The 19,242-nt window shown below is 42.3% G+C and overlaps 1 protein-coding gene across 2 annotated transcripts in view; it reads right to left on the reverse strand.

Annotated features, from left to right (window-relative positions):
* The window catches only part of SCAMP1 (secretory carrier membrane protein 1), a 234,782-nt gene that overhangs the window by 177,888 nt on the left and 37,652 nt on the right, over positions 1 to 19,242 (reverse strand). For both annotated transcript variants that reach the window (XM_069223363.1, XM_069223372.1), the window contains exon 2: positions 10,404 to 10,481. In XM_069223363.1, the coding sequence (XP_069079464.1) occupies positions 10,404 to 10,481 (78 nt within the window). The remainder of the gene's footprint in view (positions 1 to 10,403; positions 10,482 to 19,242) is intronic.

Raw genomic sequence — 19,242 nt, forward strand, 5'->3', positions numbered from 1 at the left:
TGATTTGTATTATAATAATGCTATGCTGCTGTATACAATGCATACCTAACCTGATTGCAATGTAATGTTTAGACCAAAAAGGGTTACATGTAGACCAGTATGTTATGCCAGTCACTGGTCAAAGGGTGGAGTATAAACTCCATCTTGACCACAGGCTCCATTTTGTGCTCCGCTTAAGGTGGCGGCACAGGTATTTTTCCACAAAGCTTGTTTTCTACAGTTAACATGTTTTTGCTCTTCTCACCAGAGCAGGAACATATTGTGGGGGATGCGGAGGTGGTAAGAGTCTACCAGGGTGAGAATGTTTTCAGCAGCAAAAGGTACAGCTCAGTCTCAGGAATGCGCATTGGGGCCTCAACCGTTCTTTTGCGTGTTTTCAACACAGATCAAGTACAGCCAGCATTTTAAGTCAAAAACTGAAGGGAGGATTTGATTGCTACAATCCTTCTCTTGAGGTAATTTAAGGAATATAAAGTGAGGAAAACTGAGCGTTGACACAGAGGAGCTCGTTTGGAGAAAGAACGCACTGCCCAATAAGATCCTGTTTGGGAAGTTCTCCGGTCTCTGCCATTCAGGGTTCTCCGGCTTGATGCTGGCAAGGCGATGATGATGGATTCGACCCCAATGGTGATGCATTTTTAGTCTTAATTATTCAGCTTGGCTGTGCCCAATTTATATATATTTTTTATTTTTTTCACTGCATGTATTCCTTGTTGATACATTGCACTTTTTTGGTCTGTCATTGTTTAACTGCTGTGAGCATTTCGGCTTTTACACGTGCTTTACTGCATTCAAGTTAAATGCTTTTATTTGATATCTGGAAAGTGCTTTAATAAATTAATTACTCAATCTAAGAGTGCTGCATTCCTTGGCACAATTTCCTCTCAGTTTAAAGCAAAGCAGAACACCGGCAACAAAGGAGTTTTGCATAATCTTAGCCTCTGTGTCATTAATTCCAGTTTTAATTTCTGACCTGAAGCAGATCTGAACACTTCCTGGAGTAGCTGTGTGCTTTATAAATCCCTCTCGTTCATTCATTGCCTTGCAAGAATTATATATCATGGTTGCATAATTTGGGGTGAATTACATAGAATGACAGTTGTCAGCTAACTGTACCAGGCAGAGCGCAAGTTATACAAAGAATGCAACAGTTAAACTCTTCGTTTAGGTTTGCTCTCATGCATGGTTGAAGTTAGTAGCAACAGAAGCAATTTAATGCGTTCTCTTTCACAGCCTCAATAGCTCTCTGAAGACGTATGCCCAGAACTCTGAAGCTACTCAGTGAAACCGCAATTACCAAATTAAAATGAGGAAATACATGTTTGCTCATCTGTACTCTTAAGTAATCATCTTAAGTACCGCCGGCCCCTCCATTTTCCCGCCAGGATTCTGCCTGGCGGTCATAATCCCCAGGGCAGCGGTGCAAGCACCGCTGCCCTGGGGATTATGAGTCCCCGACCGCCGGCCTGTCCATGGCAGTACACACCGCCATGGAAAGGCCGGCGGTAATGGGACTTGGGGTGCCCCTGGGGGCCCCTGCACTGCCCATGCACTTGACATGGGCAGTGCAGTGGCCCCCATGCATAGCCCCGTCGCGCATTTCACTGCCCGAATTTCGGGCAGTGAAATGTGCGACGGGTGCTACTCCACCCGCTGCCCATCAGCATTGCCGCCGGCTCTATTATGAGCCGGCTGCAATGTTGATGTGACATTTCCGCTGGGCCAGCGGATGGTAACACTGTTACCGTCCGCTGGCCCAGTGGAAATGTCATAATAGGGAGACAGAAATACCGCCGGCAATGGCGGTATTCTGTCTCCCGCGGCCTCGGCAGTCTTTTCAAAAGACCGCCGAGGTTGTAATGACCCCCCTAGTGTTGGGCTCGGAGTGTTACAACTTGTTTTTCTTCGAAGAAGTCTTTTCGGAGTCACGGAATCGAGTGACTCCTTCTCTCGGTTACAATGCGCATGGGCATCGACTCTACTGTTAGAATTGTTTTCACGCAAAGGGTGAAGGAAGGAGTGATAGAGTATAAGAATATAAAGAGATGTCCATGCAAGTGTAAATGTATCTACATATGTACAATGATAAACTTAAACGACTACAGGCTTCCGGGGAGGAGGACGGTGCATGCGAATCTGCAGCACTACATGCCACTAACATGTACACTGGGTGACATTTTCCGTTCTATGGCATGTACAGCTGCAGATACACATGCTATGCATAGACTACAAAGCAGTTAATCCACCCAAAAATAAGCGGTGGCTAGCCCGTAGGAGTTGAAATTGTTTGAAATAGCGCTCCTAAGACAGCTTGGCCAACATTGGCCTGTTTAGAAAATACATCTACACAATAATGTTTTGTAAATGTATGGGGAGTTGACCATGTGGCAGCTTTACATATATCAGCCATTGGTATGTTTCAAAAGAATGATGTAGACGCCCCTTTCTTTCTTGTAGAATGTGCTCTAGGTGTGATCAAAAGTTGTCTTTTTGCCTTAATGTAACGTTTGTATACATCTAACAATCCATCTTGCTAACCCTTGTTTAGAGATAGGATTTCCTTTATGTGGTTGCTGAAAAGCAACAAAAAGTTGTTTCGTTTTCCTAAAATGTTTAGTTCCATTTATATAGAACATAAGAGCTCTTTTGAGGTCCAGAGTATGAAGGGCTCATTCTGCAACTGAGTCAGGCTGTGGGGAGAAGACTGGCAATTACACTGTTTGGTTGATGTGAAAAGGAGATAATACTTTTGAGAGAAATGTAGGATTTGTTCTAAGTACAACTTTATGGTGTGTACTTGGAAAAAGGGTTCCTCAATAGTGAATGCTTGTATTTCACCAACTCTTCATAATGAGGTAAGAGATACAAGTAAGGCAACCTTCCATGTCAAAAACTGAATCTCACAAGAGTGCATGGGTTCAAACGGTGGGCACATGAGTCTGTTAAGTACAATATTTAGATTCCAAGAAGGAACAGGTGGTGCCCTAGGTGGAATAATGTGTTTAAATCCCTCCGTTAAGGCTTTAATAACAGGAACTCTGAATAGAGAAGTGTGTTGAATAGTTCGTAAGTATGCAGATATTGCAGCAAGGTGAATTTTGATGGATAAGAAAGCTAAATTTGTTTTTTGCAAATGGAGTAGGTAACATACAATATCTTGTATTGATGCTGTAAGTGGATCAATGTTTTTAGATTGACAGTAGAAGACAAATCTTTTCCATTTGTTAGCATAACATTGGCTAGTGGTAGGTTTACGTGCTTGCTTGAGTACTTATATACATTCTGAAGGAAGGTCTAGTTATCCAAATTCTATGACTTCAGGAGCCAAATCGCTAAATTGAGAGCCCTGGGTTTTGGGTGTCTGATTTGACCTTTGTTTTGTGTTAACAAATCTGGTCTGTTTGGGAGTTTCGAATGGAGTACTACAGACCGGTCTAGTAGAGTTGTGTACCAATGCTGACGTGCCCATGTTGGAGCTATAAGTATCATGGTGAGAGATGTCTGGCGTAGTTTGCGGACTAGAAATGGCAGGAGTGGGAGAGGGTGAAAAAGCGTAAGTAAATATTCCTGACCAATTGATCCATAGAGCATTGCCCTTGGATAGTGGATGTGGGTGTCTGGATGCGAAGTTTTGGCATTTTGCGTTTTCGTTTGTTGCAAATAGGTCTATCTCTGGTGTTCCCCACTTTTGAAAGTACTGATGATATACTTGGAAGTGAATCTCCCATTAGTGTTTCTGTTGGTGATTTCTGCTCAAGAGATCCGCCAGCTGATTGTGTATTCCTGGAATGTATTCTGCTAACAGATGAATATGATTGTGAATTGCCCATTTCCATATTGTCTGGGCTATTGGGGACAGTTGAGATGAATGTGTCCCTCCTTGTTTTCTGAGGTAATAAATGGTTGTCTGTTTTTATCAAAACAACCTTGTGTTTGAGAAGGGGTTGAAGTGCTTTTAAGGCAAGAAACACAGCTAATAATTCCAAATGATTTATGTGAAATGCTTTGTTTGGAATCCCACTCCCATTGAAAGGTTGGGGAGCTCATCTCCACGACCATACCAATCATTAATGCGTCTGTTATTGTGGTCTGAGGCACAGGGTCTTAAAATAACCGCCTCTTCATTAGATTGTGGAGATTCCACCATTGAAGGGAAGTGTGCGTTTGCCAGTCTATCAACACTAGATCTTGCAACTGTCTGTGTGCCTGAGACCATTGTTGTGAGAGGGATTGTTGTAAAGGCCTCATGTTGAGTCTTGCATGTGGTACTATGGCTATGCAGGATGCCATCATTCCTAGAATCTTGATAAATCTTACAGTGTATTGTTGATTTGGCTGTATGTGTGGTATGAGATTTTGGAAAGCCTGTATCCTTTGTGTATTTGGATATGCTAGGGCTTTTTGAGTATTTAGAATAGCACCTTCGTAAGGTTGTACTTATGCTGGTTGAAGGTGAGATTCCTGGTAATTTAGAGTGAACCCTAGTGTATGTAGGGTTTCTATTACGCACTGAGTGTGTTGTTGACATTGTGTAAAATTGCTTGATTTTATTAGCCAGTCGTCTAGATATGGAAAGATGTGAATGTGTTGCCTTCTTAAGTAGGCTACTACTACTGCTAGACATTTTGTCAACACTCTTGGAGCTGTTCGTATGTCGAATGGTAGAACTTTGAACTGGTAATGTGTTCCTGCTATGACAAACCTGAGGTCTTTTATGTGAGCTGGATGGATGGGTATATTGAAATATGCATCTTTGAGGTCTAAAGCAGTCATGTAATCTTGTTTTTGTAATAGTGGAATGACATCCTGCAGAGCTACCATGTGAAAATGTTCTGAAAGGATGTATAGGTTGAGAGGCCTGAGGTCTAAGATAGGCCTTAGAGTGCCATCTTTTTTGGGAATAAGGAAGTACAGCGAGTATACTCCTGTTCCTCGCTGAGAGTGTGGGACCAATTCTATTGCTTGTTTTAGTAGTAGAGATTGTACCTCATGTCGCAACAGAACTTGTGTTCTGGGACAATTTGTGGTAACGTAGTGGAATGTTTGGAGGGGTGGAGAACAACTCTAGGCAATAGCCATTGCAGATAATTGATAACACCCAATCGTCTGTGGTGATATTTTGCAATGAGAGTGGAATTGTTCTAGTCTCCCCCCCCTCCCACAGGAGATGTGTGGGGTGGAGAGGTGGGAAAGAAGTCACTGTTTGGATGGTGTAGTGGCTGGTTTTGAGGCTTGGAACTTGCCTCTGCTTCTAAAATATTGTCCTCCATAGGATCCTCTAAACCCCCCTCTCTGATATTGTTGCTGCTGCTGTCCCTGCTTTGTTTGGGAGGTAGAGGCTTCAGAGGATTGTGGTTTAAATTCCCCCCCCCCTAAACTGTGGCCTGCGAAAGGAGCGTCTATATGGTGTGGTGTATAATGCTCCCATAGCTCCGGCAGTATCGGAGTCTTTCCTCAGTTTCTCTACGGTGGTATCGACTTCAGGCCCAAATAAGTGTCTTATCAAAAGGCATGTTAAGTGCTGCCTGTTTGATTTCTGGTTTAAAACCAGAATAGCGTAACCTTGCATGCCTTCTTATTGTAATGGCAGTATTTACATTTCTTGCTGCTGTATCAGCAGCATCTAGGGCAGACCTTATCTGGTTGTTACTTTTGGCATGGCCCTCTTCTACTACATGTTTTGCTGTCTTTTGATGCTCTTTTGGGAGGTGCTGTATGAGTTCTTGCATCTCATCCCAGTGTGCACTATCATATCTGGGAAGAAGTGCTTGCGAATTCGCAATTCGCCACCGATTGGCAGCTTGTGTCGTCACTCTTGTCAGCGGCGTCAAACGTTCTGCTCTCTTTATCAGGTGGAGGAGCATCCCCTGAAGATTGGGTGTTAACCCTTTTTCTAACCGCACTCATCACCACTGAATCTAGAGGAACTTGGTGTGTGATGTAGTTTGGGTCTGTAGGAGCAGGTTTGTATTTTTTGTCAATTCGTGGAGTAATTTCTCTAGCTTTGACCGGCTCACTAAAAATGTGGTCTGCATGTTTGACCATTCCAGGCAACATGGGAAGGCACTGGTATCTAGAGTGAGTGGAAGACAGAGTGTTGAACAAAAAATCTTCCTCTAGGGGCTCATTATGCATAAGCACCCGTGATAAGCAGCTGCCCTGGAAATGACCTGCGTTTATGCACTAGTGTCCTCTGGCGGAAAAGGCTTTGAGGGGTACAAGTCAGGATCATTATCTGGAATAGGATCCGGGTCATATATATCTCCCAGGGTTCCACTCTATCTCTGAGAGTATTGGGAGTGCGTTGGAAAAGGCAGTGGTAGTGGGCTATTGTGTGGAGATGAAAAAGAAAGCTGTGGAGAATGAGGAGGAGGAGAAGTAGCGACAGGTACTGGCTTCTCTTTCTGTTTTTGGATTTTTGTGGGTGGTTGAACAGAGTCTAATTCCTCCTGAAAAGCCAGCTTTCTTTTAGTTTTTAAAGGAGGTGCTGTAATAATTTTGCCAGTCTCCTTGTGTATATGGATTCTGGATTGTCTCTCATCCATAACCTCCAATATAGGCTGAATCTCAGTGTCCTCATCAGGTCTGGAAGATTCGAAAGTCCTTGTTCTTCTGTATAAGAGGCTTTCTTTGGTTCCGAAGTTTGGATCTTTTTGAGTGACAAAAATGAAGTCGGCTGTTTTGGCTCCGAAGCAGGGTCTTCGAAGCTTCAACTCTGAAGAGTGAGGACGCTTATTGGAGTCCGAGGAAGAACTTTTAACCGACTTACTTGACTCCGAAGTGGACGGAGGAGTGGCCTTTTTCGGCGCCGAACCCAAAAGTCGGTCGACAACAGTCTTTTTTCAGTCCGAACCATAGTCTTCCAGCAGTGGTGTACCCCAGGCCTTCGGTACTCTTTTGTATGTGGGCGTAGGGGCAGACGTACTCACGTGCTGGCCAGCAGTGATAGGTGTATCTTCTTCCGATTCTTGCGCGGAGTCTGTTTCTCGGATGGAGATTGCTGTCTGCGCCTGTTCTTCTTCCATGACGTCGAGATGCTCAGTACTCTTCGACGCCATCTCTAACCTTCGGGCTCTTCGATCTTTCAAGGTCGTCTTGGATCGAAACGATCGACAGGCCTCACAATCCTCTTCTCGGTTTTCCGGAGAAAGACAAGTTACAAACCAGGTGTTGGTCGGTATAGGGAAACTTCGCGTGCCACCGAGGGCAGAATCAAAATGGAGTCCGATCCATCAGGCTTCCACGCGGTAGGCCCGAAAAGGCCCAAAAGGGCGAAATCTATATTCTAACGGTACTATCGGTTCAAGGCTAGATGGAACATGATTGAAACAATACCAACAATTAAATTAGTTTTCTAAAGGTTTCCCATTCAAAATCTCAGAGCGAGAGGAAACACGTCTGAACCAGACAGCAGAAAGAAAATAATCTAACAACGGAGTCGATGCCCATGAGCACTGTAACCGAGAGGAGGAGTCACTCGATCCTGTGACTCCAAAAAGACTTCTTCAAAGAAAAACAACTTGTAACACTCCGAACCCAACACTAGATGTCGGAAGAGATATGCATAGCATGTGTACCTGCAGCTACACATGCCATAGAACATTATATTATATATATTCACTGAAAAACCCCAAGGATACAGAGACGTTATAATTAGGTTCTACATTTACTCGCAAAAAAACATAGAAATTCAGCAGTTATAATTATTTCAAGTAACTATAACTCTCGCCCTCGCCATGCAGTTTTATCAATAATTTTTATTGCAAATGTTGCAGTGATAATATCAAAGATGCAATAGTAGATTTCATCAATGATATTATATGTAGAGTAATTAGCTGTGCAAGGCGAAGGCACGAGTTATAGTTAGTTACCTTAGTGTGTCAGTTATAGTTACTTGAAATAACCAACTATAACTGCTGAATTTCTATGTTTTCGTACGAGTGAATTCAGAACCTAACTATAACGTACTTGTAACCTTTGTTTTTTTCCTGTGAATTTCTATGTGGGTGTTGGTCACCTTTAGCCAAGTCCTTATAACCACCTAACCACGCCTTTGGCTGTGCGCAGCGGAGGTTGGCTATAGGGCCTGTTCCTGTCAGTGGATCTGTGAGTGGGTGTGTGAGTCTCAGTGGGGCTGAAAGTAGGTGTGTGAGTCTATGAGTGGGTTTGATTGGGTGCATGAGTGTCCAAGTAGGTGTGCCAGTGGGAGCAGGAGTCTCAGGGTGCATGTATGAGTGAATTAATTAGTGTATGAGTCAGTGAATGTCTATAAAAAAAAAAATATATTAAAAAAAACACAATGTGCATATCAAATATTCAAGGATATTCACGAATATAATGCATGGTTAAGAAAAATCATTTTAAACCCATAACTTGACCCTAAAACACCCCGATTTCACGTCCCTGGGGTCAGGGTACCTCCGCCATAACCGCATATACCACCTATTTCTTTTTTCAGCACCGGGGACCCTTTCTGTTAACATAAAATGGGAGCCGCAACTTTCTAGTCAGGTTGTGACCAGCCTATTACAGCAATTCTATTTGCACATGCATTCATGTAAATTCACAAATTTTCGCAAAGGATCCGTGGCCCTCGATATACAAATGTATTTTCCCTTTAATATATTCAAAACTACTGAATGGTTTTCCACCAAATAAGAGGAAGCGTAATCTGCGTACCGAAAGCAAATTTGGTGTAATTCCGTCCAGCAGTTCGGGTTGTAGTCATGTCTAAAGGTCCTATGGGAATTAAAATGGGAAATGCAATGTTTTTTTGACCCCCCCCCCCTTGCCGGTTCACCCAGAAAGTTTCCATGCGCAACAAGAATCAAAGGGCCACTTCTGGAGAAAAATAAATAAATAAATAAATAAATATCGGCAAGTCAAAAAAAGCTTTTCCTGTGGGAACATAGTCCTAACTATAACTACCTAGTGGTATGCGCTAAATAGAGAGACGATATGTGAAGAGCAGGTATTTGATAAGATATTCTATGCAGAAGGTTTATTGTATAGCACTCTAGCATAAGGTCAGCTAGAATAAAAAATTTCGACATAGGCAGGACGTTTACATCACTGGTTAATATCCCTATGTATACGTTAGATATATACACAATGTGCCTACGAGGTATGCTTAATTGGGGAAACATACCCTTTTATTACGACTACTGAACAGGCCTGGACCATCAGACATGAGATCACAATTGTATCTTAATGCTCAGTTATACAATACAACAATGTAAAATGCATCAATGAAAAAGCAAACAAGTCAATCCAAACTTAAACGGTGGTAGACTACTTAGGTACAGCTAATATACTGATTCATAAAATCAACCCATAAGTATATGCCCGTAGGTTTTGGAGTTTTAGTCACCAAATATTACATCTCCGGACAGAGTCAACTCCGATCAAGAAAGAAAAACAGATGAAGTGTGAAAGAGTAGAACACCTAGTTCAACAAAATGTCAACAAGTGAGGAGTCAAGTTTCTACAACGAGCACCCCAACAAGAAGTCGGGGGGGACCCAAAAAAAACACACATACTGGTTGAAGGTTACGCCAGTGTGCTCCCATCAAGAGCACGGCGACAAGTCAGAACAGGCACACTCTATGCCTACAGTTCACTAAGCCACAAGCACAAGCCTTTTGGAATATATGGACCTAGTCCACATCTACAACAGATGGGCTGGCTGGGTACCACAGTGATGATTATTTGTTCAGAGGCAGGAGTCTTGTTTTTTTGTTTTGTTTTGTTTTTTTAATGCATTACAAATGTTGGCATTTCCTCTGAATCACTGGGCAATGGGTTGAAATCAGGGAAGATTAAGATTTTACATGCTCAACACGTTTAGTAACTCAGTGTGCTGCAAAGGGTCTCTCACTGATGCAATGACATCCCCAGAGCAAGGAACTCATGGTCTGGAACCCCTTGTAAGGACGAAGAAGAATTTATGGAACTTCAACACTGTTGTTGGATCACTATCTAGTACATTAGGAAGATGAAAATCCAGGCCTTTGGCAACTAAGCCTCAAACTACTTCTCCGGTCAGGTGGGAGGCACTTCTAACAGTTCAGCCTGGCACCACTTTGAGGCCTTCTTCGATATGTGCAGCATGCTCTTTTTTTCAGCAGGAGAGGTTGGAGCGGAAAGTTTAATCGAGTTAAAATGCCCTTCAACTGCACCCCCTAGTCTTGATCAGGTCTCCTGTTGGCTCTCTCAGGACCCTGCAAGACATGCCAGTTCATCTAGCTGCGAGCCAATAAGGACTATTTAGGTATCACTAACTTAAGAAACTATAAATATTGTGTGGGAAATTGACACTTTGAGCTTTAAACTTGTTAATCAACACCCACTTCTGTTTGGGTATCTCATGAAAATCTTAGATTGAAAACATAAAATATGCTTACTGTTCTTGAATCTATAAAAGGATTGTATTCTTCCAGTCCAGTAGGAACATTTCTCGTAACCTGTGTGACTGATGGATCCTAAAAATCAAAAGAAAATACACATTTGATGTTTTAACAAATGCATTTGTTTTAGCAGAAACAAACAATGGTGCAACTATTTCAACACATATATTAAAAAATAAATAAAAAAATAAAAAAAACTCATTACATGCACTCTAAAGTCTTAGTTACAAGTGTTTCTTAGAGATTATTTTGACGTTGTGGACCAGATTACAGCAGGTTCCTCCATTTGGTTTACTGTTTTGGCTTCCACTCTTCCAAAGTTACAATACACATTCTATTGACACTTTAAACAATAAAACAGTCAATATCCAACTCAACAAACTAATATTTCTGCAGTTTCAGTAAGTGAAAAAAATGTAATTAGGACCAATGTGGATGCTAATTGCAGCCTAAAACCGCAGTAGTTATCCAAGCAGAAACTGCTACCGAGAGCAACTATTACAATACAAATACTGCCATGCAAAGATATCCTTTATCACATGGGTTTTGGCTGTTTGGGAATTCTAATAAATATACATGTCCATCACATTTTTTTTTTAGAACTACGTTATTGAATTTTAAGGCATAACAAACCCGCTTTAACATCTAAAGCATGGGCCAGTATCATGTAAAGATTATTACTATACTATGTAAGTATAGCACCCCTCTTGTGCCTTGCCTTGTATCATTCCTATGTATATTACAGGCTGAACTTCTCTAGCCATGGTCCCCAGATATTTAGAGGTTTCCTCAGACAGCTTCTACTGTCATACAGAGGCATGTCAATCCATGCCAAAATAACAATATGAAATCGGTGGGGTGCTGCTACTCAACCAGTCATGAGCAACATTCATTTTCTCAATTAAGTATCATCCCCACCAGCTTACGGGTACTGCACCGTGTTCCCCTCACATTGTGCCCAATATCACCACTACAGGTAAAAGGTCAAGAAGCCAGCCAATGACTTGTGCAAGAATGGACCTCACTGTGTAACAGTATTTTGTGATGTACATGTATCGCCAATCCATGTGAAACAAGTTTTATTTATCCATGTAACATTTGGGACAGTATGCAGTGAATCTTTTACCGGTTTTCCCCAAACCTCCCTGGAATGCAGTCATATATATGTAAAATATTAACTTGGATCTAAATGTTCAGTGAGCTAAATTCAAGTTCCAGCAATTGAGTGGGTCTCCTGTGGAGTGGGTCTGCAATGGTTTATGACTAGTCATTTCCAAAACCCCTAGCTAACTGACACCACGAGCGATCTACCAATTAACTTTAAGGCCAGAGGCCTCGCCTTACAGGTTGAGAACTGAAAGTCTGTTACACATCCATTACGGGTAGCACAGGAATAATAACATATCATCCAAGTATAGGCACACAAAATCTTTAATGCCACCATTCCAATAAAACGCCTAGACCAAGCCATCTCTTCTGATCCAACCTGCTAGGACTCAGCATGCTAGTGGCTATCACGAATTAAAATAATAACAGCAACAGTGGGCATCCTTAATGAGTGCCTTTGACAATGGGAGTAGGTCAGGTAAGGGAAAACAGATGTGAAAGTAAAACACATTAGAAATCCACAAGCACCAAGGCACAAGGGCATATATATGAGCTTGTGTGCTCGGGCCGGAGTCTTAAAAGTGGCAGGTTTATTTCTACCCTGCAATAAGTCATTTGGGTCTGAGTGAAATAGAATATGTACACCCTTGTAAGCTTAGTTGAAAATGCATTAGCCAGCTGTTTGACCACTACATTGATTAAAGAAATGGGACGATAGGTGCACACAGATAGGTCACAGGAATTACCCGGCTTCAGGATGACTGAAATTAGTGCATATGTGAGATCATCAAGTAGTGAGCCTCTCTGCAGTGCTTAGTTGACTAAATTTGACAGAAGCCATCCATTTCCCTCAGTGAATGGGCCAGTGAGGTATCGAATGGTCTGTAATATCCCACAAATATTTCCACTATATCTGGTGAGACTGCAACTATTCAGTTACAGTAGATGTACAGCAGGTTTGCACGGCTATTCTAGTTGTCTGATCTAGCTTAGCCAAACTATATAGCAATTGGTTAAAGTTTTCACTCATATTTCTCCCCTCCCTCCTCTTTGTTCACACCCCCCCCCCCCAAAAGAATGCTAGCCAGAAACCACAGGCCAATTTCTGCACTAGCTCCATCAACTTCCCAGAGGCAGCGTCAAGTTTCTGCAGTACAAGTGAGCGCTGCAGCCTGGCCCAATTGCTTTCCAGATCGATAATTGCCATCTCAAGGCTCTAGAATCTCTACCTCTCTATTACACTCTTAGGCTGCAAGATAGGATCAGACCTTATCTCTGATCAAAGTTTTGTAAGCCTCACAAAGGGTACAATGTTGAGCCACCAAATCATCGCTCAATTTGAAGTATGGCTGAGTCTCATTTCTGAGAAACTCAATTTCCCACTCACAAGACAGCCTGCATTTTGCCACTAAATTTGTCTTGTGGTGGTATACGTATGCCAAAGGATCAACTTCAAGGGAGAGCAGTCAGATACCTCTTGGGAGAACCTGAGTTACCCTAAAGTGTCTTTTTCAATGGCACCAACAGCACACACACAGCTTTCCTAACACCAAGATAATATACAAGTCTATCATTAACGGGACTCAAGCATGCACATGGATGTATTTTACCAGTCCAGGTTTCACAATTGTATCTCTAATAGGATTCCAGGAGAAAGGGCTTAAGTCTTTTTCACTGCTTCCTAGAGGAGAATGGGGGGTGTACAGGTATCATTTATATCTAAAACATAAGATTCTGCTCATAGAATGGTGTACTATGGTGTGTGGGGTTCAGTTGATTATAGAAACAGGGATGCTAGTGACAGAGGGGAAATATATTTGGACAGTACAAGGCAGCCCATCATATTTACTTCAATACACCCATGACTCAGGGTGGGTCCAGGTGCAGGTTCAAGATGGTGGGAGCCCTTAAGGCCCTGGGGCTCTGAACAGGACGCCGGCAAACTGGCCCTTGGAGTCACTTCTGGTAGTCCTAGGTGCAGGTGTAGCAGCAGGGCTCAACAGTATGGCTAGACTCTGAGGGTTCAAGGCAGGAACAGTCATTCCGGGTACAGCAGCAGTCTGGCCAAACAGCAGGTCACAGCAGTAGGCAGCCCTCAAAGTCCTTCTGCAGGTCCAGTAATGAACTGAAGAGTGGGTCCGAAAGCCCAATTTTCATAACCTGGTGCCTTTCTCCTGGAAGGTGTCAGAAGTTTCTGGAAAGGTTCTCTGAATTTCCAGGATTATCTTGACTACCCTGCCCTAGCTCCAGGCTGTCTGCACTGACAATATAGGGTTGTTAGGTCTATTGTGAGGAGAGTGGCATAGCTTATTCAGGTGTAAGTGGGGATGTGTTGAGCTTTGCACCCCCTACCCCCCCACCCCAAACAAGCCAATTAATGGCTCACAGAGGCACACCTAATCCCACTATCGTTTGACTGGGAGGAATTTACGTCTGTCCGCTACACCCTGTCATGTGACCCAAGACAGGCTGCAGGCACAAAAACACTAAGCCGAGAAAATGCCAAATTTCTGAAAGTGGTATTTTCACAATTTTAATGAAAAATCTGGCTTGACCATTGAACAAGGATTTATCATTACAATTCCATAGGTACCAAACATGACAAATCTACATACTGTCATGTACGAATTACAGCTTATTACATGTGATAAGGAGGGATCAAAGCTATCCTACAGGAGGAGTAGGCCTCACAGTAGCAAAAAAAAAAAAAAAAGAAAAAGAAGAAACAAAGAAGAAAGAAACAAAGACAAAAACAAAGACAAAACACACACCGATTTGGGAGTTTTCCACTACCAGGACAAGTAGAGCTTAAAAAGGTACAAGTCCTACTTTTTAATTACATAGCACCTTGCCCTATGAGCTACCTAGGGCCTACTTTATGAATAACATATGTAATAAAAGAGGAGGTTAAGTCTTGGAAAGGGGGGTTTAAATGCTGCATTCAGTCTGCAATTGCAGGCCTGGGACATTTTAAGAGGGCTTCTTGGTTGGGTGGCACAATAAGTGCTGCAGGCCCTGCATATATGGTATACCACTCTTCAAGGGACATACAAGTCAATTAAATATAACAATTGTATGTTAACAAATTTGACCACGATTTAGGGAGACCGCACACTCAATGCACACTTTACCACTGCTAACCAGTGTTTAGAGTCCTAAACCCAACAAAACAAAAAGAAGAAGAAGGCAAAAGGTTTGGTGGGGGTGACCCCTCTAGGGAGGGCAATTTCAAACAAATAGGTTGCTGGATAGTGTAGTGACCAATTATTGATTTAAGGCTTCAAAGACATGTGGCCAATAAGTCTGCCTGTGCCCATGACACACCCTCTCTCAAAGATGGCACTTGTATAATTTTTCCTTGACTATCAATATGTGTACAAATATCTCTTCTCCTGGCATTTAGAACACCCATATATCCACCATACCCTACACTAGCACAAAGTAAACCTATTCAATCACCCCCTTTCCTGATGAGAGAAAAGGGGACACTCATATTTCTGTGTTTTTGCTTCAAGATAATCACAAGTTAACCTCCATTACTGACTGCTTTAGAATAAGACTGTAAGGTATCTTAACTGAGCCAAAGACAGAAATTGCACACCCTTGTTTCCCCAATAGGTTTGCAAAGAAAAACACGTACTCTACTCGTAAATCTTAAATTTGCAAGACCACAAAAGCTGTTGTCATGCACCCTCTTTACTTGCCCATTACAGTGTACATCCCACAAGACACTTTCTTGGTAACAATTATCCTAAAGTCCCTTTCTGACCAAAAATGTTATATGTTTTACTTAGACTCTAGACTAACTTCTTAGTCTAATGATCACAGGATAGCGGACTGTGGCATACTTCTTGCAAACTATAGTGAGATGCACTTAAACCTGCATAGCTGTCAGAGGCCCATGAGTTACAAGAAGGACTCTGATTTCCTTTCGTCATGGAGAGATACACTAGTCCCTACTCAGTAATGTAATCAGATCAACATAACATGTTTCACAGCACAGTATTCACACTGAGTGAAGATTTTACACAGACACAGCACTTGTAAAACACAATCCAATGTAATCTCCTGGGATTATGGACTCTGCATGAATGCAAGAGCTGTTCTGGACTGCTGTATAGGCCATGCCATGACCATATTTATCACGGTAAGGGAATAACAGTCTGACAAGAGGTAACAATGCAATGTAGATAAAATAAGAACTTTTATTAACCTTACTATTCCTACAGGCACCTTCTTAAAATGATCATTGATCGAGCTCAAAATGGGGTAATAGGTAACCTTAAAAAATACCTTGACATGCTGACCATGAACATAATCCACCGAAGCAATAAGAATTATAATTTTTCGTGCAAAGATACTTATATAGGCATGCTGTCCCTTCATATTCAGAGAAGTTAAAAACATTACAACAGTGATGTTGGAAACAAAGTCAAATGGTGAAAGATATTAGATCTGGAAAAAATAAAATATAAGTAGCAGCTCAGTATTGCCGAATAGTTACAGATGGCCTGTACTAGCTAATTGCATTATTAAACAAATCTTACTCATCCCAGAGGAGGAAAGCACATATCACTCGACCTCGGAGATTCCAGTAGATAGCAAAGAGCTAGAGAAAATGGTCATCTGTCACTGACAGAAACACTGGAAAAGATGTAACATCTTGGGCCCGCAATAATCAAAATTATGTACGCAGTGTGGCTCAGAAACAGCTCTCAGAGGCACTGTAGACCAGCAGTTCTTAACCTTTTGACTTCTGGGGTCCGTACTTAAGCATTTTTAGGAATCTGGCAACCCCCACGGAATCATCATTGGAATCTAGGACCCCACCAAAACGTTACTGAAAGTCGGGGCCCCGGTTTAGGCAATTTTGATGACTTAAACCTCAAAGCAATCATTCATAAAACATATACGCAAATGAGGAAATACTTTATATAATTCACAAAAAAATGTTAAATTTTTTTTTTTAAAACAACGTTTTCATTGGAAGGTTAGGGCTTTTCTAAATTTAATCAAGGCCTCTCATCTTCCATTTGATGCACTTGCACTGTTCCTGCAAATCAATCTGAGGACATCAATTTAACTTTTAGCCTTCAGTTGAATTTTGTTTTCTTTAAAAAAAAATTTACATTTACAATTTTACATCTTTATGTTTAAAAACCTTTATTAAACTCTCAATATTGGCCTATTTTCTAAGTAGTCTTGGACACCCTGAGAAAGTGTCATACCACCAGGGGTCCCTGGACCACAATTTAAGAACCGCTGCTCTAGAAAATGGTCTAAAAAAAAAAAAAGGTGCAAGTGAGGACTTACAGTATTTAATCCATTTGATAAGCTCAAGTGTTGCAACAAAGGTATCTACTCCCTTCATCAGCCCTCAAATGTAGCGTGCATCAGAGGTTAGCTTTATGCCCTTAAATATTTATTAAACACACACACACACACACACACACAGAATATCATCTGTAATAGTGCTGCGCTGTTAGGTCGAGTCTAGGCAGCGGCCATGTGCTGTCTCTCGACATGCTGTAATCTACTTCTGTGGGCTTTCACCATGCCCATCACTTTCATGTGTTCCGAGGCCTTTCTTTCAAAATTCCTTTGGTAAATGCTGTACTTTTGTCTTGCCTTTTGGTTATTTTGTGCCCACCGTGGAGACTTACCCCGTTACATGGATTGTTGGATGATCGCCCAGATACGTTAGTGTTGACGCACTACCTTTTCCTTTTTGCCTTGGCTTCTTTTGTTAGTTTCTTGCTTGTGTTTTGCTCCGTATTCGCAATGGTTCGTTTCAGTGCTCAGTTGACGCCATTTGCTGCCAACAAGAATGTAGCTGTGTATGTGTAAAGAAAATAAAGTTTAATTCATGTGGAATGTGAATTAGGATGGCAGCATGTCCTTGCGATTCTTTTACTCCTCCAAATGGCCAGTACCTGTCCCTTTAACAATCCTCAGTGCAGTACTGCAGCCTCCTCCTCCTGAAACTTGCAGACCTCTCTCAGCCAGACCAGCAAAGGAGCGGCGTCTGCGGGAGCTCTGGACGGTCCCATCCACCTCTGCCTGCCTCAAGGAGATGGACAAAGCTTCGGTAATCCATGCAACACTGCCCAGGAAGGGCCAGGCGGCTCGGACTGCACGGTTCCCCAGGGTCTCTGTGGATGTGAGAGACACTGCAGACACTCAGCCATAGGAACAACGGTGGGTCTCTGTCTGGGAACGGCTGTGGGGAGCCCATTCATTCTGCTGGCATGGCGCTATAGCCGTGCACTCGGTCTCTGTGGGGAAGAGAAGGCCTCCGACTGGAGAAGGGTCGGTGCAAGCTTTGTGGGCTCTGTGAGAAAGCAGCAAAGGGGACGCCACATTTGTTCGGTTGCGTCTTTCTGGGGGGGAATGCTTATGAGCACCTGCTCTCAGCTACTCGACCACTCTGTGGCCCGTGAACGGCTGTTTTCAACGGTGAAATGCTTCATTTTAGTAACAGATTCTGCTTTGAGGGACACATTTTCTAGTTTGACATTGAAGGAAGAAAGGAAGCTCCTTCCCCTTCTTCATGCTACACTTCCTTTGCCGATGAAGTAGTCTACTGACATCAGATTATTTTGGTTCGCATTTTGGCTTCCCCACATGTTCAGACTGTTTGATTCTGAGCAAAGCCCTTTTTCTCTCTACTTCTTGGTTTCCCTATTACCAAAAACAGAATATATGCTAAAAGCTATTTAGTGGTCGTTTTTCCTCTATGAAATAGAATATTGTATACATTTTTGTATTTTTTATCCCATTTAAAGTTTTTAGTTTCTTTGTGCGGTTCTGTAGTGTCTTTTTACACAGCATTAACAAAGCCAGGCCCTCGTGGCTTCAGCTGTGTGTTTATACCCTTTGACCGGATGCTAAAAACACGCCGCAGTTGCATGGGGAAGCGATGTCTGGCTTCAGCCTCAGTGAGTGCAGCAAACACTGGGCCCATTCGCACAGGCTGCTGGTGCAGTCTTCATTTTCTTTTCACCCCTGCACTTCCCGTCTGCATAACCACAAGTGACCGAGTCAGAACATGAGAGCCCACGCAGTGGTACAGATGTTACTGCTGCAAGCCAATGTTCTATATTACAGGGGGATTTCCTGTGTACCCCCTCTTCAATTAAAAAATACGCAAAATGTAGTGGAAGGCAGGAAAATGTTGCCCTTTCCTCCTTGTAGTTCAGCAACCAACAGTGTATTCCTTGAAAAACATGGATAGCAAAGAAAGATCTTGTAGATAGTTGGGGTTTTATGCTATTGACCATGTTTGGAATGAGTGTTGGACATTTACGCGGGCTCGTGGCTCTGGTTTGGTGAGGTGTATTTTATGAACTGCATGTGACATAAAACCAGTAATACACTATATTAATTTATCAGGCGGGGAGATCACTCGGATTTACAATGATTCCATAATGTGCTGCATGGCTAAACACTTATAAGGCCAAAAAGGAGAGACCTATTGGCTTTGCCAATGCTGGTTAGTGTTAGGAGTTACCAATGATTCAGAACAACATGTACTTAACTAGATGATATAACCAAGGTTATTTTATTTAAACTCTGCCCACTGTATTTACAGTCTCACTTCTGTGGAAGTGAGCACAAGGTCACCAAGCACTGGCACAGTCAATAGCTCTCAACATTGGGAACAACTGACTTTTCCAATGGTTTCTAGCCACATTACACAGCATCCCCGATGCTGTGCAGCAGGACTAAA

The sequence above is a fragment of the Pleurodeles waltl genome, chromosome 1_1 (genome assembly GCF_031143425.1).
Source record: "Pleurodeles waltl isolate 20211129_DDA chromosome 1_1, aPleWal1.hap1.20221129, whole genome shotgun sequence".
Lineage (NCBI taxonomy): Eukaryota > Metazoa > Chordata > Amphibia > Caudata > Salamandridae > Pleurodeles > Pleurodeles waltl.